The 24,857-nt window shown below is 40.0% G+C and overlaps 1 protein-coding gene across 1 annotated transcript in view; it reads left to right on the plus strand.

Annotated features, from left to right (window-relative positions):
• KIF26B (kinesin family member 26B) overlaps nt 1-24,857 on the plus strand; it is a 291,414-nt gene that overhangs the window by 66,973 nt on the left and 199,584 nt on the right. Inside the window, exon 3 of the mRNA XM_027657354.1 lies at nt 21,492-22,025. Coding sequence (XP_027513155.1) covers nt 21,492-22,025 — 534 coding nt within the window. The remainder of the gene's footprint in view (nt 1-21,491; nt 22,026-24,857) is intronic.

Consider the following 24,857-nt stretch of genomic DNA (forward strand, 5'->3'; position numbering starts at 1 on the left):
TTTTTTTTTTTTAATACACTAGTGCTGTTTGCTTTGCTGGTTTTGATTATTGTGAGGGTTTTTGTTCTATGGAAAGGTTTGTGTGTGGATTTTGTTTGCTTTATTTTTCTTCTTTTATACTCCTGTGTATCATCTATATTGTTTGGTATTGTACTTTCACATCTCAGGGAACCATTAAATTTCATACATCAGATTTGCTGTGAGACTATTGTTCATTTCAGAATTCAGAAATTTATATCTAATTTTAACATATTTACTCTTTTTGCAGTATTTCTTTCCTTTTAGTAAATTAAATGGCTGTAATGTTAATGAACAGCAAATTAAGAAAGGACAAAGAACAGAAACACTCAGTTTCCTGGTTGTTCAGTATTAACAGAATAATCTTGAAGGCTCCTCGCTTAGCTGAAAACAATTGATGACTTTTTATAGGATTTGGAATATAAGGATTTGGTTCCTGACTCTGCACAGGCTCTCAGTTTAATCTCTGTTCTCTGAATGTTTCTTGACTGTAAATACACCTGCCACAGCAGTGGCAGATTCATCCTCTCATGAGAGAGACAGTATTCCTTTTCCTGTACCTGTCATTACTTGGACCAGAGGGGCAGGAATGCCTGACTCTGCTTTATTTACCAATATTTTACCAAAGGGAAGTCCAATGCTGATATTCAACCTGTGGGCTAATGAAAAAAAATTACAAGTGTGGAGTTTTTCTGCCATCTTGGGGTGCTGCAATGCTTCTGTTGGTTATTTCAAACACTTTAAGGGGTGTATTTTTTGGAATAGTCATCTGGTCATTTACAAACTGGGTGAATGAGCCAGGCCATAAACCATACTGTTAGCTTTTGTTCTTTTGAGTATTTGGTGGAGTTATTATTTAGTGCATAAACTGATCTAATGGATGAGAGCTAACAGATAGAAATCACATTTCTGTGGTACTTAAGCTAAGAGTAAGTTGCCTGTTTGTGATTTGTGTTTGACAGTACTGTATGATTCTTCAGAATGCACACAGATGCTGTGTGTGATGATCTTGAGAGCCCCTTTATCTTGGTGATGTTTTCCAAAGTGAAAAAATGGTCTGACAATTGTGAGGTAAGAGTTTAAACTGAAACAAACTGACACGGTCTGTAGGCTATCTTGTGCTAGACTGATTCATTAAGTTCAAATCATACTCCTTTTAAAACTGCCTGTGGAAGAGAGAGGTGTAGTATTTCTTATATACTGTGTTATTTTGTAGAGTTTTCTCCTGTGAAATAAAGTATTTTTTTCCTCTTCCTTGTATTACTTTTGACCTTTTCTCTGCAGAGATGCCATATGGAGTCATATGGAATCCCCACACTTCTGACAGAATATAAGCAGGGCTGGTCAAAGCAAAGTCTTTGGGCTTTCAACTCCTTGTGTTTAAGGAAACACAAATAGTGTGCTCGTACTAGAAGAAATCAGTCCCAGGTATTTGTCTTTTAGTAGCACTAATTAAATCATATCTCCAAAGTAGCTGGACTTGTCATTCAGGGGTCCCTAAATGAGAGATCCTGACCTTAACACAGATTCCAGGTCAGAAGACTAATGCTTTCTCTGTTGAACTTTTTATGTGATGGATGAGCCTTTTCTTGGTCAATAAAGTTTCACCTTGCTGACTGTTTTGATTTTCTTTTCCATTTGCTTCAACTTCCTGCATCAATTCTATTTGCACTGGCTTATTGTTTTCCCCTCACCATCTTAAGTTTCTGGTCTTATATTAACAGCTTGCTTTGTAAGATACTATAAATCTTATGCTGGTTAGAGAAAATAGGGGATCTCATCAGTTCATTAAGGGAGTCTTGATAGGGGGAAAAAAATAATGTACTCCCTCCAGTCACATAAGTACTAGTTGATCTGCCACATGGGCAGGATCTGGCTTTTGAGTGGGGTATAATAGCTTCTAGTGTAGTATGGTCTCCCTCTAGTGTAGTATGGTTTCCTGATGGTTAGGCTTTGGTCTTTTGCAGACAAAGTGATGATCTATATGGCAATATACAGAAGAAGGACTTGCCGTGTACCCTTGCTAGTCTGTGGGTTTGTGAGACACTTAACTTTATGGAGATCAAAGCAGAGAACAAATTTTTTTTTTCTTAATTATGAGTGCTAGTCCAGTAGACTGTTAACTAGTCTGTACTGCATGGAACATAGTTTGGAAGGCATAAATCTGTATCTTTAGCTTTTATGTATATACCTTAAAGATTTAAGTTAGGCTTTAAAGATGAAATGGATATGCCTGAAGAAGTGTGCGATGCTCAAAACCTTCAGTTTGACATATTTCTACTATTGCAGAAGCGTTTCTTCTACTGCTGAAGCATAAGAGCACCTTGGCAATACAACCTGTCCTCCCCACTTAGCAATGACTTACAGTGAAATACAGTGTCAAACTTGAAGTGCTCAGTGAGTGGGCTTAGCATAACTAAAACTGTTAATTAAAATTCTGGAACAGAAACCGAAGATCCGAGGCTATTCAGAGTGAAACTACAAAACCTGCTTATTTCTGATTGAAATATAACCCTCGTGCACCCAGCTTCAGGATGAGTCTTAGTAAAATTCATTGCAAATCTCCCTGTAGCCTGTTTCACGAACAAAGTAATTTCTTTGATTTGGTTTTCTCTGGTGAGTGTATTGTGATTTGTGTGGTTGACATCTGTTGGTCTAAACACCTGGTATGTCAAAAGAAGCATTCGTACTCTATTTCATGTGCTTCTCCATCTGGGGAGAAGATGAAAACTAACAGTTTAATTTTAGAGCTGAAAGATGATTGCGTGCTGCTGTGGTGAGTGTAGTAGAATTTAGGTAGAGCAAAATGTCCAAATATCCACTTTCGTAATGTCTGCTCACTAGTGTTTGTGTTTTACTTAAATCAACACCCTTCATCTCTTAATGTTTCTGCACCATACCTAAAAGATAAATTATCTGTTGAATCTTCCTTATGTGCACAGCTAAATGGGCAGGATGTTGGTTAGAAGCTCTGTTAAAAAAATTAAAATCTTGAGCAGCAACTCTTTTAAAGTAACTCAACTTTTCAAACTATGCCTCAATCAAGAGGTCGATATTCATGAGCTATGTAGAAGAAGTGGATGCTGAGGAAACAAGTAAGTATCTGGATGGTAGTAATTTGCTCAGATATTTGGCCAAAGATTTCTTATGTAAGGAGAACCTGGTAAAAGACAGGAAATTTCTGTTTGTTCCTTTTAAAAAGGGAAAATAAAATGTTCCAAGGAGCAAGTTTTTCCTAATTTAAACTTCTCTAATTTTAAATGAGAACACTATTTTCTCCATTTTGCAGAGAAAATGGAAAATGAGTTTATTCTCAGCATGCAGTGATCTTCTAGCATTTCCCTTGAGGTAGCTGTTGTGTGCTACGTTTGCTGATAATCATTTGAAGTTTCATATACAAAGACATTCTGTGTTTTGTGGAAAGGTTTCTTCAATTCACAGAAGGCTGGAAAGAAAGTAAAGTTGTTCAGTGTCTATGCAGTGCTTATAGAAGTGTGGAGGAGTAAAGAAAAGCTTTGGGACTCTATGAGGGGGAAAAATGGAAAGAGGCAGTCCTGAAATTTGGTACTAATGGAATTAGAGTGATCAAGACCAGCCTGAGTGTTTTAAAGGATATAGAGCACTTTAAAGAGCTAAAGATCTGCTCTTGTTTTCTGACTGCAGTGAAAGTTGTTTTTCATTCAGGGCACAAAATTGGATACCTTCTTGCTCTTGGAAGATTTAGTTTCTTTTGGTTAGTATTTTACATTAAAAAACCCTAATGTGTTTCAAATTAGGGTAATTTGAGGTTTTGGATAGCAGCTCTCCAATAAACATAATCAAGAAAAGATGTTCCATGGAGTGAGTTGTATAATATCTGGATTTGTTACTGTGTTTTTCTTCCCTGTCTTCTTCACCCAACCAATACCAGAATAGTTTACATTTATTTTTAGCTTTATAGGGTTTCTATTTTATTTTTTCTGGTCACTTACACATTGCAGTAGTATCTTGACTTCTGAAAAGTTTCTGGTAGCTGGAAACCCTGGGGAGCTCTGAGGGGCAGGAGAGTGTTGGGGGGGTGGCAGTGAAGGGAGAGGGGGGGGTGGTTCAGCATGCACAGCTGTTTGTCTGCATGGTGCCTCTGTGATCTCCAAGAGCAGAACTGAGAGGGTGGTATACCAAATATCTTCTGAACACTGCATTGTATACTGGTATCAAGGCCCAGTGGTTCAAGTCAGGGAGCTCCACAGCTGGAAACATGGTGCTGTGGGTCTGTGGCATGGGTACCCAGACACCATGTTTGCTGGCCAAGCTTTATTACAGCTCAGTGACCCCATTCCCCCCATGGGATTTTTCTGCATGTAGGACTGCTGTGATACCACTTAAAGTTATCTTGGCTGTTTCTTATACTATTTACTTCTGTTTTCAGACTTGTTTTAATATGGAATGAACAGACCTTTGTGGAAGACAAAGGGACAAAATTTCTGTAAGTCACTGCATGTTATGAGTCATTTTGGCTGAAATATGTCCCTCCTTGTGGAAGTGCTTTACAGCCTTGTTTGGCTACATGAGGAATCACCAGGTTGCAGACTACTGATTTTACCCTAAAAAACGCTTTCTGTTTTAGTCAGTGACTTAGGCAACATGTTTCATGGATTTATCTCATGAGCAATGTACTAAAGCTGTAAATGAAATGTGACACAGGAATTACTTTATGAAAATGAGACCTAAAGGTATTTTAGTACATTTAATTAAGAATAGACTTAAGGCAGTGTCCCAAATCTGTCAGCAGGATGATAGTTGCTTCCCGCCCAGGTAGAGTATGCACCACAGGGCTGCGCTGCACCAGTTTGCCCATTTTCTCCTGTTTTGGAGTGTACCACAATGTTTTTGACAGTAGACTTGATCATATGTGTTCCGAGCCCAGTTTGTACATACAATAGGTGATTTCTGCTGTGTCACTGTAAAGGAAGCCTAAGGATTTCCTCATCTGAGGAGGTAAGGGAGAGTGACTTTCAATAGTGGTGGTTGCTGTGGTGAGTAGATATGGTGAGTAAACATAATGAGCATGTATAAAGATGAGGAATCTTTAGCAATCATGTCCCAAATGGTGATTTGAACTCTGGATGGGTTTTACCCCTTGCTTAATTTGCTATATCTGCTCTGCCAGGTACCACAGCCCACACAGATCTGGATTGCTCCAAAAGACATGAGGAAAAGTGTCAGGAGCTTCTCATCTGAACATCAGGAAACCCTTTCACCATGCAGGTGCCTGAGCACTGGCTCAGGTTGCCCAGAGATGTTGTGGAGTCCCCACGTTGGAGGTACTCGAAAGCTGTCTAGACCTGGTTCTGGGCAGCCTGTTCTAAATGGTCTGACTTGAGCAGGAAGGTTGTATGAGATCACCTCCAGAGGTCCCTTTCAGCCTCAGGTGTGATTCTTTTGCTTTGATTCTCTCACTCAAGATTCTACAAGTACTCTTGGATGAGCCAGAACTGGGAACTCAGGCAAGGAGAATATAGATACTCATGGTTCTGCATTTTCTGTTTGGGGCTGATGTTGTCAAGGAGTCGTCGGAATTATTTATTCATTGCACTGCAAATTCCTTCCTTGAAGTTAAAAACACTTCTAAATGTGATTGAGAGGAATAACTTGTGCTGTCTTCAAGACTCTGAGATGCATTTTTGTATTGTCTTTGCTGACTTTGTATATTATTAAATAGCAAAGGAGATTTTCTGTGCAGATTTTTTAAAAACATAGACAGGAGGAAACTAGCATAACAGAGTTCAGGATAGAGACATTTTGGTGCTTATTTATGTGTAAGAGGACTGGGAGCACCTTATGCATCTGATATGTCTGATATAGCCAAGAATAAATGTGAAAGCAATTGCATACAAAGCCTGGCTGGGAACAGGGGCAGGAGATTGGGTGGGAAATGAGAGGTTTACATCTGTTGTGGAGGATGGTACAGAATGTTCTAGCTATGCAGGTATAACTCTCCCTAGAAACAAAATGAACTTAAAAAGTAGTAGGGTATTCAATGCTTATTTAAAAAAAAAAAAGCCATAAAAAGTCTGAATGTATATATGCGTGTCAGATTTCATTAGTTATATTTGCGCTGGATACCAAGTGATGGCTCTGTAATCCTTCCCTTTCCACGTCCCTTAAGTTTTACATAATAAATTAGAAAATTCTACAGATGTGGATGCCAGAAAAGGTCTCTGGTGGAATTTTGTGAGCATGCCAGAAAACATTCTGTGGATGGTAACATGGGAGAGTAAGTTAAATTACAATACTAAATGCAGGGTTTAGTTGAGAACACGAAAAGCATTTAAAATTAGGGGAGGGAGGGGGAGTTGAACTTCCCAGTAACTTCAGACTGCCAATCCCTTTGGTAATCAGTGGAGTCCTCAATGGGGACTCTGTAAGCGTTAATAAAACAAAAAGATCCCAGTGTTCTAGTATCAGTTCTGGAAAAGCCTTGAAGACCTTACATATAGTTTGTGTAGTGTTGATGATAAAATAATTTCAGACAGAAACTGTAAGCTGGAGCCACGGTTCTCATTTTAACATCAAACTGTACAAATGGTTGCAAAAATAGGTAAAATGCTTGTAATTAAAAATGTCAATTTGATTGTGCAATGCAAGTATATTTCCATCTGCAAAATTGGAGTATGGGTAACAAAAAATCCCCTCCACTTTAAGCATACTAAGTGGAGCCACTGTGTGCTTCCAAAGTGATCCATTGGTATGTAGGAATCAGGGCCTTACATACAGCTCCCAGTTTGCAAATGCAGTTTATTTTTCCTATGGAACACGCCTAGTATTCCTGCTAGCTTGATTAGCATTCTAGGATTTTTCTGCCTGTGTTACTCTGCTCATCGGAAAAAGTAAATACAAAGTAAGAGGGGATTATTGTAGGACAGTCTCTATCCTTTGCCCAGGTCCTGAGTAGAAGGGCTGACAATGGAGGATTTGTTCCATTTTTGTAGTATATCGATCACTTAGTGATTACTCCTTTCTGTTTTTTGTTTCTCTCTTCCCTGTGCCCCTACCCTCCCTTTTCCCCCCAGAAACAAAGCCTGTATAATTTTTGTGAAGAATTGCTCTTCTGACTGAACATGCGGAATATCTAAAGCCAGGCCTCAGGTATAGTGGTCTAGTGGCAATGAATTTCAAGAAGTCATGTCAGGTGGCAATTTCAGATTTGGAATCTGGTCTTGGATGTATTACACTAGGTCAGTTGAACTGGGTCTTTGGCTGTATTGATGCCCCATGACAATTGATCCTTTCCCATGCACAATCAGTCATATTCAAAGGTGCATGACAAGCACCAAGTACATGACACTCCTGTGCCAAAAAGGGCACTTGTCCTTCTGGTGGGTGGTGCTGCTGCCCTAAGCAGCCTTAGCGTAAAACAGCCCATGCATGATGGTGTCCAACAAGGCCTGGAGAAACTCAGGTTCCCTGCTCAAGTTAAGATGGGTTTCTACCAGACAAGGGGATTAAGGCCACAACATTAAGGAATGCAGAGGAGGGAATTCTCTCACCAGCTCCCGGCTCTGCAGGCTATCCCCATCTTTCCTGTTGCAGCCTTTGTAGTTGGCTTGCTCCTTAGGAGCTGCCACACCTCAGTTGCATGGAGAAGGAGAGGTAATGGCAGCACTGACTTCACCTGACCCAGCAGTCCTCCACGTCTGCTGTGGTGAGCTAGATTTCGGGACCACGAGTAACATGGCAACATGTTTTCAGCTGCTCAACAGCTCACCTTCTGCATGAAGAATAGACAGTTGTCTTACCTGGCCATGTGTGAAGGTAGACAGTGCGGATTGTTAGGAGATGGAGGTTTTAAACCCCAGAAGGCTGCTCTGCCAAGTGGTGTGGGGTAAGGGGGTGCAGCCATGTTGCTGCATGGAGAGAATGGTGCAATTGGGGAGGATCTAATGAGTGAATCCTGGTAGAACAGCTTTGGAGGTGTAGAACCACAAGATAGAACCCTATGTTTGGCAGATTTTCTTTGAGAGGTTACGTTGTTCACTGCCAGATGTCACTTGCTCAAGTGTCCCTGTTGCTCCTCGTGGCTTATCTAAGGGTTGCAGTCACTGAGGTCCAGGATGCAGATACTGCTATGGGAACTACCGGCAAAGGACAAGCACAATGCTTCATATTGCTGTACATTGTGAACCTAGCCTAAACCCACAGTGACACTGTTAATCACTGCTGACCTGCTCAGACTGCTTCAGCTCTCCAACTCTCACTCTATCTCCATCCCAGTGCAACTCTTCTGCTACACCACTAGAAACAGCAAGATTTGGTGCTAATTCCAGGACGTTATGCTCCTTAGCCCCTGCTCCATCTGCTTCAGAGAAAAAACAGCAATCTCTGACAGGAACTGTCCCGATCTACCTGGATCAGAAGTAGTAAAGATGTGTATGAGAGGTAAATAGAGAATAATAATAAATTTAAATAAATGAGACCCAGGCTCTGGAAATGAAACCAAGGAAAATAAGGTAATGCAATGGTAGGAGAGCTTTCTATCTCACAGCTGTTTTCTTTTGTTATATGTAGCTTTCAGCTATTCAGAGAAAAATAAATCTAAGCCAGTAAAATAACAACTCCTTTTTCCCCCATTGCTTATACTGTTTTCCTTGAAGCGTCTTTCCAGGGTGATATTGACACTATTCTTTTTGTTTGTTTGTTTAGGGATTTTTTTTTGTTTAAAATCTAAATCCAGATGTTCTCGTCTCTCAATAAATAACAGAAATTAGATTTATTTTTTTTCCAGTCTGCATGAATTATGTAGGTATGTAGATTTCATAATGTGTTTACTTAATCAGTGGTTGCTGAAATTCTTAAAAGGTGTTTTAAGAGGCCACTGAATTGCTCTACTGATTGTAAATAATTTTTTTTGAGAAAGTATTTCTACATTTCCTTAAATTTAGTTTGATTTCTGGATCTATAGACCTGAATCAGTAGTGGAGAACCTGGAACTTGAGTTTAGAGGGTTACTCTGTAGATTAATTGCAGGAGGTCTCCTTGGGGAGAGGGTGAGTAGCCTTATTCAGTGTATTTCAAGAGCAGTGTCATAGTGGCAATGACTGTCTCTATAACTATTAGCTTCATTCTTTCAGATGAGATTCCCATATTCCTGTTGATTATAGTGTGACTGGGTGCACCAGGAGTCCTCTATTAGTCTGAAGTCATGATCAGTGTCTTGTGTTTTTAATTTTTACAAAGGTTGGAAATCCATTCTCCTTCCCACCAGTTAGAAAGCTTTTCATCTGACACTGTAGCTTGAGGTACATTGTATTTTGGTTTAAGGACAGCTAATGTTACCAGCCCCTACTGGAAGTTTTTCTCCCTCTTCCTTTTTTTTTTTTTTTTTTTTTGTAAGTGTGTGTATGTGGCTCACTTGGGGACTATTTGGAAAAAGATTTGTAATCTTAGCCTTCATCAGACCACACAAGTCAGGAGGCTGATCCCCTCTTGGGCTTGTCAGCAGTCAGCTTAATCAGGAGAGAACATGAGCTGTGGTTTGAGTGGGGGAGGTATGTTTTTAGCCCACACTTGTAGATCAGTGTCATGGGGGGCCAGCAATACTGTGCTGTTTAGCAGTGAGGGCTCATTATGTGCCTGTCCCCTGTGGTCCCACAGCAAGGGCTTGAGGCTTCTGTTCACAGTGAATGGATGCGGGGAGGGGAGTGCTTGGCCTCCTTTAGCTCTGAATGCCTTCATTGAGACCTTGGTGAGAACTCTTTCCAGCTGAGCCCTGTTGCATCCTTCACCATTTGAATTGCTTGGGACCTTGTGAGGGTGTGGAGGATGGGATATAGGCTATGGAGGCTGTAACAGCCTGAGGTTGCACAGTGTGAGTAATTTTGAACAAACCCAATAGTTCTGAACTGAAACAACATCTACTTTTTGAGTTTGGGACACTCTTTTTTTTAATAGGTGACAACAACAAGAGGTTATTTGCTATACTCCAAAAATCCCACAGTGTCACAAATCTGACCGTAAAGATACATATAGAAATAGAGCATTTACCAGCCTGTAGAAGTGCAGTGGTAAATGTTAGAACATGTTGCTTGTTCCTGGCTGCAAGTATTCAGAAGCAGCAGTATTCTCAGGGGTCTGACCAAGACCCATGGAATCACATTGTACTCTGTACCAACTTCATTTGGCTTTGGGTCCATGAAGGTTTCTTCTATACCCACATCATCAGATTCCTGGCAGCCAAGTAGCCTGTCACGCTGCTGGACCCCAGCCAGTACTTTCCCTCAGAGCAGCCTTGCATCATGCAGCTGTGTCAGCTTGAGCCAGTGCTGGTGTAGTAGGTGCCTTCTGGATCACCTGGCGTGGAAGCAGCCCAAAGCAGGTTCTGCAAAAGCCATAGTGAGTGGAGTTGGAGCTCTCCTCGTGTAAAGCCACACTCAGCAGCCCAACAGGGAGTTGGATCTCTCCTCATGTAAAGCCACACTCAGCAGCCCAACAGGGAGTTGGATCTCTCCTCATGTAAAGCCACACTCAGCAGCCCAACAGCTTCCATCCTGACCATAGCTTACTATCTTCCCCACGCATCTTCCTGCACTCACCAGTCCCTCAAACCCAGACTCTGTCACCTACCCTTGGCACAAAATACCAAACCATATGCAATCACTGCCTCAGCAGATGCAGGCAGAGTCTGCTGAATTGGAGTTGAAACATATGCTGAAGTATACACATTAGCTTATAGTTTGTGTAGAAAGTCACACACTGACACAGCGTAATGAAATTTAGCAGGTATGTTTGCAGTGGACTTGAGAGAAAAAGGCTGTGTCATAACACACGTTCTACCATGTGTGTTGGCATAGTTAAACAGTTCAACTACCCGAAGGCTGGAGTAAAGAGCTTTGCCTGGCAAGAAGGTGTCCTGTGCACAGCAGTTTATCCTTGTGATGTATGTGAGAGAGTTGTGATGGAGTAATTCAGTTCCCACTGAAAGTTGTCAGATTCCTGTTACTTTCATTAGTTTCTTCAGAATTTTGTTTTTTTTTCTTTCTTTCCCTTTGCATACCGCAAATATTTATGCTGTGCTAACCAAACATAAGCTGATCTTGGAACTGAAGTGGAAATCTGCAAACAACTTTGCTCATGAAATTATTCCCAACTGAAAAGCTGAGGTGTGCTCCTGCCTCTTGCCCTTTATCCCAGGTGGACTAGATGTTTTTTCATGGCTGCTCTAATGCATTTAGATTTGGCTGCACAGCAGTTGGGGGCACTCAGCACCTTCTAAGACAGATTTTTACTTTTCTGGTGCATTTTTGTTTATTTTCATATGTCTGTAATATTTTTCTGCAAGCATAACAATGGTATCAATATATCTAGACTATTGTACATGAGAAATGTGTATAATGTAATGAGATCAGAAGTGAGAGAATTTTAGAGGGACCAGTGTACTTACATATACAAATTTCACTTCCAAAGAAAAGCCTTTGATATGTTATATCTCAATTTAGGTGTTCTAGGGATCACAGGCAATGACTATAAGTTATTCCATGTGCACAAAAGAAATTAAGCAAAACCATAATTAGACAATTTCATAATTAGATCATTAACAAGCTTTTAAATAACTGTATGATGGAAACAGCTATAAATACAAAACTATATCTGCTTACTGTCTGGTATTTTGTCAAAGCTTCAAAACTGAGGAGCTTTGACAAGCAAACATAACTCATGCTGAGATAATGTAAAACTGTTAGAAAAAATGTCAATGGGTTGTGCTGGGATTTTCCTTAGTTCACAGTATTAATAAAAACAAACCCATGTGCTAATAAAAACCAATGAATAATGTCTTGCACACCTGAAGTGGTAAGTACGGTATCAATTAATCTGAAGCTGGGATTAGTGCACAGAGTGAGGTGGGGTGTGACAGCTGAGGGGCAGGAGAAGGGTCAAAGGGTATCTGCTGGGTTTGGGAGTTGTGCACCTGATAAGCCTGGTGAGCCTGAGGCTGGAATCCAAAAGCCTGTGCAGACCAGAAAGGAGCGTGGGCATCGTGTATTGGTGTCAGGAAAAAATAGGATGGCGGTGCTTTTCCCTCTCTGAGGTAAAAAGGGGGTTTCCAAGAGGCTGAGTCACTGAAATGTAGTTTGATCTTGGACACCATTGGAGTTTGCAGAATCCTGATGCAGAAGCAAGCACAGCAGCCCTTCTGTGGGTGAGTGAGAAGGAGGTGATAAATGATAACAGGCCAAATGTTACTGAGAGAGAAAGATTTAACAGATCGAAGTGAGACTGTGAGAGCCTGTATGGTTTCACAGCAGGGGATGTTAACTGCCTGTGGAGCAAGTGACTGTCAGCACCTGGTATGTGGCTACTATTTAAAGCAGCAGCTTGCTACAGGCCTGGTATGTGTCAAGGAGGATATTTCAGACAGGTGCTGTCAAACCTCAGAGTTGCTTACAGGATACACTTACGCAACTTTTGTCCATCCAAAACAGCATAAAGTCTTTTAGGAAAGCAGGGTGGCATACAACCCATTAATAGGAATGTTGTGACCTTCCTTCTAGGTCAGCAATTGAGTATCCTTGCTGACCCCATTAGGAGACCTTCAAATTACTTGTATCAGAAATTAGGGGGGAAAAAATTCTTTCATAGATCTTTGCCTTGATTTCTCCTCTTTCCCTCCTTCATCCCCTTCCAGTCTCATCATCAGCTTCAAGTAGATATTTCGTCTTCTTCTTCTGCAACCTAAAGAGTTGTGCAGTCATCTAGGACTGTTCTCAACAGTCTTGACTAACCCTCCAGGTTTCTCAGTGCTCATTTGCTTGATCCTGGGTGCATTCCCTAAAGAAGGCATGTAATAACTCTGTGGGCATTGAGGTGTATGTTTACTTAAGTTGAGAAAAAAGCTTACAGAAATCCCCAGTCAATACTAGTGTGAGATGTGACTGCCGCTGAGTGGTAAAAGCAGATTTGTATGCAGCTTGGAATGCTCTGCATGTACAAGGATTTGAAAATTAGTGTAGAGAGGAGACTCATTTCTGTTCCCAAATTACATGTTTGTAACAAGTTATTTATCTAATGAAAAATGGAAACCTAAAGAAGAGACAAATACATTTCAGTTTTTCATGTGCCTCTGACTGTGGATGTGCACGGGAGGGACTTCATTATTGCCATGAAGTGACTATTGTCTTTGTGATCTACTTTCCCAGTGGTTAGGAACAATATGAATTCTCTTGTTTCCTAGATGGCACACAGAAAAACTCCATCTGATTTGAAGAATTTTATTTGCTAAGATTGAGATTACTTGGGTTGCCTGGTGTTTTCACATTCAAGGACATGAAAGAAGGTCAATTTAAAGTGTGAATTTCAAATGACCCTGACAAACTTCAGCTCTTCAGGTTTTAACTGACCATAATTAGTTCTGTACTAAGGTTTGCAATGTTCTAATTCTGGTCAATCTTTGACCTTCCCAACTCCTCTCCAGTCAAACTGAGAACCATGGAAATCTGATATGTCAGAAAAGAAACTGGAGAAGAGAGCCTGAAAGACTGTTGCTTGAGGAGAGGATATCTAAGATGAATGAAAAGTAGCTTTGCTGCGCTACATTGGAACATTAGAGTGAAGTGGAGAAAATTATAGAATTCTGTCCAAAAGTCAAGTGATTCAAAACAAACAGAAGGACACAGTAACCCAAAATTAAAAGGAAGACTGGACATGCAAAGGCAAAGCTCTTTACCCTTTGCAAAAGCCACCAATAACCTGTATCATTCTATTGACTTTTTTTATTTTTTCCCCCTCCAAAACAGTGATCTTGAATGAAATTTAAAGATTCTAATGCTTCTTAGAGTGGAGAGAAAAGCGTAAGAGTGAGCCTTCAGAAATGGTTTAACAAAGTACGATACAGAAGTGAGCTGCAGAGATCAAAAGTTTCTGATTCTATGATGCATGTCAATTGTAGACATGTTGAAGCTGAACAAATTTGACAAAAAAGTAACATTCAGTAGCGCTTTTGAGAATGTTAAGTTATGAAATAAAATCCACGGTAATATTTCTAATGATTGTTTGCCTAAAATAAAAGATTCTCATGTTTGAAAAGCAGTTACAAGAGGTTTCAGTTTGCTATAAACCTCTTTTTAAATCAGGGGAACAGTAAGTATATAGGTGTCACAAATACTATCCTGACCTTTGCATCTGTGATGTTTAGTTACCATACTTCAAGTATGACAGTTTTTGAGAAAAGTTTGCTGTGTCAATAGTAGCTCTGTGCTGGCATTTGTCAAAGAACTGTAATGCTCTTCTCTCAGGAAAAGCAAGCTAAACTTTGAAAATGTGGAGGTGTGTCAGAACAAGAATTGCTACTGTAGCCCGGTTTCTCAAAGAGGAGGTTCAAGTGATCTGTCGATTTAGTGTTTATCAAAGCTTGGAATAATGGGAAGGTTTGAAAGGATCAAAGAAAAAATAATATTATTCCAGTATTTTTAATGTGTCTGGCCCATGTAATCATAGGTCTGTCATGCTTATCCCAGATGGGTTTGAAAGGGTGGGGAACAGGGTATCAACTGTACAGAACAATGTCTTTGTGAATGGTAATCAGCAGGATTTTATGAAAAAAGGGTATCATATGTGCCACTATGGCGAGGAGTGAGAGTAACATTTGGTTGATAAAGCAAACAGTTTGCAAGCTCACGAAAACATCTAATCCTAATTTAGTAGCTAAGTCAAATTTATATCTGGACCCCAGCTGAGTGAAGAGCCAGCAATAACCACCAACTTCCGTGAGGTGACTGGAAACTTGACCAAAAATGCAGCTGTAGTACATCTGCGTTCCATGCATGACACAAAACTGCTTATAGCAGGGCATGATGCAGGGAAGTACCAGGGGATCAAGGTGAACAGTCAGTTGAACACAAGCTCATAGTGTGCTCTGGTGGCTGAGAAAGCAAATGCAATCCTTCCACATCCAGGCAGGAAAGTAGAAAGCAAGGAAGAGAGAATAGAGCTGCTGCGTTTTCCAGCATAAGGGGTGAGGTTTCTGCAATTCTAAGTTGTATCCATTCTTTGTTCTCAAAGGGATGCTGCAAAATGCTGCCCTTTCAGCAACAGCTGAGTTTGTCTGCCACATAGCTGTAGAAGAAGCTTCCCTCCAGGAGACCCTGTGCGTGCTGTGGCCAGAGATTTAGTCTGGGCTGCAGGGCTCTAGACAACTGCATAGCAGAGCTCATTGGGCAAGACTTGGATTTGCACCACTGAGTGTGTATTTAGATTTTCCTGCTGCTATTTCATCTCTTCTTCCCAACCCAATTAAAAATCTGGCTGCTGTCTAGCTATCGAATGCTAACACAAACACCTGTGTGCCAGATGTATATAGCTGTAAGTCCGTCAGTGCTGATCCGTCAGCAGAGCCATGAGCCATAAGCCAATTCATGGAGCAATTAGAAAACACTGCTTATTTTTTTTCCCCCTTTTTCTATTCTTCCTCCCTATTTTTAATCCTCCTATTTTCTCAGGGTTTTCTCTCTTCGCTTCCTGCTGCTGCAAGTTTGTAAGGTGAGCCCTGCTCAGGCTTTCTGTCTCTTTCAGATAAGAAAACAACCTAAACCAAAGGAATACATTTTTTTGGCCACAGAGTGGCTGGTTTATACTGACAAGTGTTACATTATAAAAGTCCAAATGTCAGTTGTACATGCCAGCTCAAGAAGAATGCCTTGAAATACTAATGTTATGAGTGCTACCCTGGGCAGGATTAAGACTGGATTTTTGAGTTCCCCATCTTTCTGAAAAGAACTAGTCCCCCAGATGTGTTTTGGAGACACCAACTGTAGGACAGGGTGCGTTTTTGAAAGTGAAGACTCAAGTCAGCAGTAGAAAGTTCAAGTTTGAGGGACAAGAATGGTAATAGTTAAAGAGGTGGGATATAATAAGACTGCAGAGATTTTACTGATAAGACAGTCTTTTGACATGGGCTTGCTGAAAACAAGCTAATATAAAAAGCCTCTCTTATTCTACTATGCTTTCCTCATGATCTCTGTTTCTCCTTTCACCGAAGTTCCCTACTTACAGCTCTCCAGTTTAGAATTGCCTCCTCTCTACTGTCCCCAGTGTGCAGTGACAGTGATTATGGGGGAATGTTCCTGCTGGGGAAAGAAGAGAGTTTTAGAAGGACAAGAGGGAAATATGTTCTTTTCTAGCAGAGGAGATAAGATAGTTTTATTTGCTCAACTGGGAGTGATAATGGATGGCTTATGTGAAGAAGACATATTGGGTGTGAGGGATGACTTCTGTGGCAAGGAGGGTAAAGCAGTGTGGTTTTGCCCAAAGAAGGTGCCAGTTGCTATGTACAGAGCAATAGAGCAAGGGAGGCCAGTTTGCTGCCCCGTTGGTCTTGCTTACGTGCAACTTCAGCTTTTGCTTACCAAAACACTGCTTGTGTTAGCAGAGATCCTGCCAACTTGGATAATTCAGAGGATTCAGTCTTTCAATCTACGAGGGTTACTTACCAAAGCTAACTGATTTTTATCCAAGGGTTCCTGGCTCAGTTTGATGGTACAGTACTACTAATTTACAGTCACTGTTTGTATCCTGTCATACTTTCTTTAAGCAAAACTCCCATTGACTTCTGTATATTTGAAGATACTTTTGCTTTATTGGAAGTGGTGCCATCGTAACAGTGAAGAGCTGTTTTTCAACTGTTGGGGCTCTGGAATGATGAAAACAGCAAACCTCTGAAATGTAGCCTAGAAAATTATAGGATACATTTAAGTTAGGATGCAGAGTTTTGGAAAATAGACCAAGTGCCTCTGGAAAACAAATTACAAGTGTAATCTCTTTGTTGAGCTCGAAAGTACACCCTCAAGAGAGAAAGGAGAATGGAGGAGATTTTTTTTGTTTAAATTTCCCCCCACCTCCATTTTTCCTAAATAGTAATCAACTATGGACTAGCAGGATTGTGTTTAGAGTAGACGTGTTTGCACAATCATAGAATAACATGGGGTTTCTTGTCAGGTTAAGGTTTCCCTCCTACTAAAGTTTCTTAAGTTGTTCTACTCCTTGCCTGTGGAGAGGGAGAATCTGGAAAACATACTTCTTCCTGGGAAGAACTCTGATTGATGCTTTCCCCTTTTCTCCTCACCTTGTGTGATGGATTATATGCAGCAATCATTACTGCCTGGACCATTTCAGAAACAAGAGAACTGCACGAGTCTTTTGTGAGCATCTTCAAGTGGAAGCTGACCTCTGTGATTTACTTAGTATCGACTCTTTGTTTTTCTGTGAAGAGCAGTGAGTAATATTGGTGTTGAAGAACACAATTTGTTCAAAAACATCTTGAGATCCATTGTACATTTGAGTTTTCTCTGAGATAATGGCGTAGGGTTACAATGTCTAACTTGCATAAGCTGTTGTTGACCAAGTCAAATATAGTTGTGTATGAAATTTTAGAGACTATGTCCTTCATTAGTTTCTGCCTGCTGTATGCTTGCAAAAGAGTAGAATGTGTACGACGTGTTTGTATATGAATCTATGATCAACTAGTATCCATATGACATGTAAAAGTGCAAATTGTTCATCTTATTTCTTGCCTGTCTCTCTGTACAGCAGTTGAGCTCATCCTCCTTTTGTCGTATCTCCTTGTGAGCTTTGTGTAAATGTATGTGTGAAACAGGTGGTGCTTCATGCTGGAAGTGGTTGTTTGCTTTCTCTCCTGAGGAAGATGTGCTCTAAGCTTTGTCATCTGCTTTCTTAGCAGTGGAGTTAAAACATCATGAGAACTATATAGTAAGTCACAGTTTTATGAAGGGAGATGAAAGAGAGGAGGATGCTTCTGCTGTTCCTTTCATGATCATACAGTAATGCTGTTCTTCCTCCCCCGCGAAATTAGGACTACATTTACTCTGGTAGAGCTGTCTGTGTAAGAAACATTTCAGTGTTTCTTAACTAGTGACTGTTTACTGGGTACAGGAATTCCTTAGCCTACCTTGCATCTCTAAAATGCAATATTTTGTTCCCTCTTCTGTATTTCCCATGTGAGTTTTTAGTTCAGTAACGAAGATAAGGAATTAGTTACTATCTGGTTACAGTGGAGAAGATGAGGAACTAAACGTATCTGGAATTGGTGTTTACTTGGCCTTGAAAACTCAAAGGTAAGGTGAAAAGCCTTCTTGCAGTATAGATCAGCGTGCACTCTGTTTAGTTCGCTGCTTGCCTTGTGCATTTATGCCATGGTCTGTGCTATGTCTGATCTCCTGAAGCTTTCAGACCTCTCACACGCCTTCATTTGTTTATTGTAGGAACAGGAGTTTACAGTAATGATGTTTATACTAAAGATGGGTAAACCATTACAGCAAGAAGAGAAACCATCGTGAACCTTTGCCCTGAACTCAAACCAAACTCTTTTGTGATTTTTAAAGTTCTGTTTCAGTTTTCAGTGTCACTGTACTTTGTTCCATCAGGACTAGAAATGAGTGCCAAAACATAAATGGTATTTCCAGTGTCAACCTCAGATTTCACAAGCAAATCTGCTCTTTTGCCAAGGAGTGCGGAGCTTCTTAGACCTCACAAATTTTGGTAGTGAATATAACCTTTTTCAACTTCTGATGCTCAGTGCAGCTAGCTCAAATTGCTTGTCCAGTGAGGCTTGCCCATCACTATTTTGTATGGGACAAGATACTGTTTATTGAACTATTAAGCATTCCTAGGGGAATGTGTGCAGATGATTGCTTGCAGCTGAAATACTGAAACAGAAAGTGCGGTGTAGCTGCATTTCCCTGCTATTCCAACAAGGATGTAGAGACTGTCCAGCTTTGGCCTCCTTCCTGCTAAATGTGTTGTAGATGTGTTATCAGCCACTTTTGTGAAATTGCAGTGGATCTGCCCAGTGCAGAATATGAAAGTAAACTCTCTAGGCTTTGAGAACAAAATGTGACTAATGTGCTTCTGGCACCTGTGTTCCTCCAAATTTATTTACTGTCCTGTAGACTTTTCTGTTTCATATCCCAGACTTGGATCCAGGTAGAACTGTCTATCTAGTAGAGTCTGATATATTAGTAGGGCCAATCTTCAGAGCAACCAATTCAGGTTTTGCCTGTTTCTCCTTTCTGCTCCTGAGGAGGAACAGTCTTTCATCTTCCCTTCCTCCCTCTCTCTCTCTGTTTATTGTTGTATCAGAGAATGATCTGATGTTTGTTTTAACACTGAGATGAAGCTGAATTCACTGCTGTCCAGTACTCTTTAAAGTTGGTGCGCTACTTGAATATTTATATCATGCTGACATTTGCTTATGTTAAAGAAGGCATTATTTCCTTGGAATATTTATCATAGTATCCTGAAATTTCCATGTTGAACTGCTGCTGGATCTCAGTGTTGTATATAATTACCTGTGTCCAAGCCTAGTTGCCTTAGGAAGTTAACTTTCAAAGAACAACAGCTACCTTTGTGACACTTGCTAGCTGAAGGAAGAGCTGGCAAGGATTTTTCCTGGACTGATATGGAGCAACCTGGAAAGAAGACACACCCCTCACTTCAGCTGTATAGGTAGCTTTGTCTAACTCATTATGGGAAAAGTAGAGAGTCATTTCCCTGCACACCTGGCATCACAGAGTGAGTGCCTATATCCGATGTGATCTGTTGACCTAGTTATGGTCTGGGATGGAAAATATGATTTGACATCTTTTGCATCCTGTTTTTTCCCCCTGATTTCCACCAGTCCCTTTCCCAAAGGTTAAGGGGGAAGGGTTGTTACAGAATCCAGTTCCTGCCTTCCTGACACACTTTGAAGCTCTGACCCCCTTTGTGCATAGAATAGAAATGACCAGCTTGAGGCTTGATCAGATCTCAGCCTCCTGTTGTTTTCCATCAGCTTATATGACTCTCCCGGGCTTCTGGGGCTGGAACTACTCTTTTGCTGCTGTGCATAAAGAGGCACCGTGATTTATGAATCAATTAATCACTGCATGCTGAGGAGCTGTTCACGGTAGTTAAACAGTGAAAATAAAATGCTCAAGTATATTATAAAGACGGATCATAATGAATATGACCCTCTACCAATGAATTCTCTCCCTCCCTATATTATACCCCCTACCCACTTTTCCAGCACAACCACACTATCAAGACATGAAATTTGTCTATCTCGATGGCACAGGGTTCATCAAATTACTTAATTACTTGATAAGGGTGCTGCCTATTTGTGGGATTTTTTTCCCCCTCACACACACATGCATTCTTTCAGTCTGATTTCAGTTTGCTGCTAAAGCTAGTAGAGCCACAAAGATGGAGAGAATAAAAAAGATTCTGATACTACTGATTAAATCTTTTTGAGTAGTCATAAGAAAATCCACCAATAAGTCTACAAAAATTAAGGAGGGGCAGGTGAAGTCTGCCCCGCTTGGTCTGTCAAACCACAGAAATGTGGTGTGAAAATTCCAAGAAATATTTCCGTCAAATCACTGTCACCTTTTTGCTCTGTGTACCACACACATCATTGTTGTGAGTTTCTGAAACTGTGTGATACTGTAAGAACTAGGCAAGTTTGATGCTAAGCCTCCGTTAAGACTGCTGTTTGGCTTCAAAACTTATTGAAGCACTTTGCAATTTGGACCGGCATTCAGATCAGGGTGGCACATTGCTCTGTGGGGAGCACCACTGGTGTTCAAATACCTACCTGTGAGATAAGGCTATGAGGCAAAAGGCTTTAATCTTGATTATGTGGGTTTGCACCAAAACTATGCTTTCCGAGGAGAAAATCAGTCTTTACAGATTAATAACTCTATACATGTTGTATTTTATAAATAAAATTATTACTTTATTTTACATTATCAGCAGATACCCAAAATAGTGGTAGAACATTTCAGTAACAGAAAGGTGATTTGTTTTCATTTGGATTTTTTTAGGGTTTTTTTTGGGGTGGATGGGATTTGGCTGAAAAGTGTATTCTTGGTAAATGACTTTATCAACTATCCATCTGTTTTGAATTCTGAAAAGGATTTGGGGAGAGTGATAATACTTCTGTTTTTTCATTTTGTTTCTTTACAGCAGTCTTTGAAGTGTGACCTTTTTGTTGCAGAGTATTTCCTGGGTTTTCTGAGTACCAAAAGCTGGCATTGATGAGCAGATGGACTTATGAACCTTGCTACAAGTCCACTGGCTATAGTGGAGTTGCTCTTAATCTCACCTGTATAACTAAGAGTAATTTCATTCAAGCCAGAAACTAGGTGCAGTGGTGTGAAGCAAGTTAATTCCATTTCTCTGCTATGCATTGAAACTTGCAGTGGAATTATAATATTTGCTACTTATCAGTAAAAGTAAAAGAATTTTTTTCTTTCCAACACAATCTAGTTTCTCAGATTTGTTCAGCTCTGCTGCTGGCATATGTTGACTGTATCTAATGGCCTTTGTTTGCATTCGAAGCTTATCTCATAAACTGGCTTTTGAAATACAGTAATAGTGTTTCACTGTGGTGACCATGGTTAAACATTTCTCTTCTGTCCTCTCCTTACCCTTCTCTGTTTGATTTTTAGGACCTGGGTTTCTCTTCAGTGATTCATGAGAAGCTCCAAGTTCCCAATACCATTCGTAAGGCATGGAACGAGAAGGACAACAGATGTGATGTTTGTGCCACACACCTGAACCAATTGAAGCAAGAGGCCATTCAGATGGTGCTGACCTTAGAGCAAGCTGCCAACTCAGAACATTACGATGCCTCGCCAGGCTCTCCCCCACCTCTCTCCAATATCCCCACGTTAGTGAGCCCCCGGCACATGGGCAGCCTGCAGCCCAGGGACTGGGCGTACATGCCTTCTCCTTATGCTACATCTAACTATACAGGCTTTGTTGCCAACAAACACAGTGGAAAACCCAACAGTTTAGGAATCGGCAACGGGGTGGAGAAAAAAAATGGCTCTCCTGGACACCAAGCCAAGGTCAGCTTTCAAATGGCCACCAGCCCCAGCAACGGTAATGTTCTCAACTCTGTGGCCATCCAGGCCCATCAGTACCTTGACGGCACTTGGTCTTTGTCAAGAACGAATGGAGTCACTCTATATCCCTACCAAGTAAGTATTTTCAAATAACAGAACATGTTTGTTTCCCTCCCATTAAAGCTTGCATGGGCATACTAACACGGCTTGCTCCTGTAGGGTGGAAGTGGAGCCATTTGAATAGGGAGCACCAGAACAAGGAGTGATATAAACTTCTGTTTCCCTGATAGGGGATTGAGTTGAAGGAGACACAGATCAAAAGCAGAGCTAATTAGAACACCTTTTATAAATTCAACTGTTATTAAGAGCAGAACCAAGCTGTTGTTTTTAGTAGCAGATAACTAATCATACATTATATGCAATTATTTCCTCATATAGTTACTTACTCTCTCTCAGAATACTTGGTTGGAGCAACAGCTGGGAACCAGTCACACTTGTTTACTCGCAAGTGGAAGGTGGCACTAATGCACCAGTGACTTCTGAGTTGGAATTCAGGAAGGATCCAGGAGGTCTTTTATTTCATCATATGTGTATCTTGATCCTTTGACTACATATAGCAGGCACTGACTTCATCAACTAAGTTGCCTGCATTCTTGATCCTAGTGTGCTGGTGGCCTTCTGCCGGTTCAGCTGATTCTTGGTGGTTTGATTTTTATCAATTCTCATGGATTCAGGATGTCCAGTAACCTTCAGATCTTAGAAATTCTGGGAGATTTTCAAATACTTCTCAGCATGGTCTTTTCCTTCTCTTTGGCCTGCTGTTTTCTGGTACGCCACACCCATAAATACCTGTAGAATCCATCCATACCAGATGGCACAGAGGAAACTTTTGTACGACAGGAGGTGGTCTTTCTGATGCGCTTAACTGTAGCTGGTGGGATTTTCAGAGTACTCAAGCACTTGCAGACTAGGACATAAGCCTGTTCTTCCTGTGTTCTCCCAGCCATCCCTGTTGACTTCCTTAGGCCTGTAAATAACTTTGAAAGTTGGTCTTTCTATTAAGTTATGAACATAGTGCAAGATAGATCCCTAAATTAATATTTAACTTTTGTTAGTATGAGTAATTGATATTACAGCCAGAAAAATGTGAAGTTATTCATAAACATTAAGATATTGTCATGCACCAAAGCAAACTAGGTAAAACCAGACGTTATTTTATCTACAGTTATTTTATCTGGAAAATATGTGACTTTATGGTTTTGTGATTTATGCTCTAGTGAACCTAAATCACATTTGAGTAGGTCAGTATGTGGTCATATTTTTGATCTAAGAAAACAAATCTGATCTAAGTTTGAACCAAGAAAAAAAAAGCCTAAACAAAGAATGTACATTAACAAATCTGAATAACTATTGTTTGTATTAAAATTAATTCAGTTTTATTGCATTCACAATCTCTTAGGTTTATCTGTGAAAATGTGGGCTTTGTTTACTTTTTTATAATTTTTGCATTTCTAGATGATTCATTTTGACTTAAAAATATTCACTAAGGAGAATCTAATATTCAAAATTGTCCAGACTGATTCTATAGTTTGGCTCCAGTTAAATTAAGGACTCTTCCCTATCCTTCCCTTTCAATAAACATGAAATAAAAAATATTACCTGCCCTTCAGAGCTCCCCTGCCAAAAAACTCCAAAAAAAAAAGACACAAAAACCAAACTAACCCCTCAGAAAACAGCAAAACAAACAAACAAACAAATCTGACAAACCCAAACAAACCTAGCAGTGTTGGTCTTTGATAGAAGGTGTTTATTGTTTCATTGTTTTCTTTAAGATTTTAGTTTCAAATGTTGTAATTCTCACTATACTCAAATTGTCACATTTGATTCTCCAGTTCAGAAATAACAATAAAGGCTTTCATCTTTAAACACACTAAAAAGAATTTAGTGTTTGTTTAGTGTTGTTTAGTGTCTGTATTCTGTATCAGACCAGGAATCAGTCAAGCAAGAAGAAATGCTTTTAAATGTAATTTACTTGTAGTTTCAAATATTTGAAAGATGCAAGCTTTGCTTTTTTTCTGCTTTTGTGTGCAGAAACCAATCTTACTTGCTACACATTTTAGATTTCTGTCCCACATAATTATATTTTTGTTATGCACTTACAGTTACAAAACTCTGCTGGGGAAGAGCACTAGGAAGTTGAATCTGTTATCTCATCTTAATTAGAACCCTTCTTGATTTGAAGGTGAATTAAAAAAAGTGTTGCTAGCTACTTACTTGTAAATGTCTATATATTAATTAAGTTTTCTTGCTTTCCCTTAAGAATAGTGATTGGAAAAACCTCACTGTGCATTAGCTAAGAGGAACAGAAGATAATTTTTTGGGATAAAAAGCCTTGTGGTTCACACAAAGAAGTGCAGTACGCCTCTACATCATAATCTTGTTAAATAGTTGTTCAGGGAGAAGTCAGTCTCATGGCTCTAGACTTAATGGCACCTGTGGTAGACACCTCCCATTGTAAATTAGCTTTTGTTAGACAGTCTAGATAACTTGAAAGAAATGGTTGAGTACCTTGAAAACTGACTGTGATTTCTTCCTTAAAGTATCATCAAGAAGAGAAAATACTAGTTTGAAAGTGATGTTCTTTTGCTCAGAATTGACTCACTGCAATTTTAGGCACCAAAAGTATTCCTAAATTTGTGAGTTGTATGATGTTATTTCTTTCCTAGCATCTTCCTTCCAGACTGCCTAAAATTAGAACCTTGTTATGGGGAATTAATTACAATTTTTGTTTCAGTTCCAGTAGAAAAACAATTTAAAAAAATAAAGGGATTATTGTGATATTCTAAGGCTCAACTGCTACAGTAGTGTAAGACAAGTCTTAAATGACATACCACTATTCAATTAATTTTGCAGAAAGAGCACTTGTTACCAGGGCAAGTAAAACAAATGTGAATTTATATATTATCA

This window comes from Corapipo altera, unplaced genomic scaffold, assembly GCF_003945725.1.
Source record: "Corapipo altera isolate COAL_440 unplaced genomic scaffold, ASM394572v1 2c, whole genome shotgun sequence".
In the NCBI taxonomy this organism is placed as follows: Eukaryota; Metazoa; Chordata; class Aves; order Passeriformes; family Pipridae; genus Corapipo; species Corapipo altera.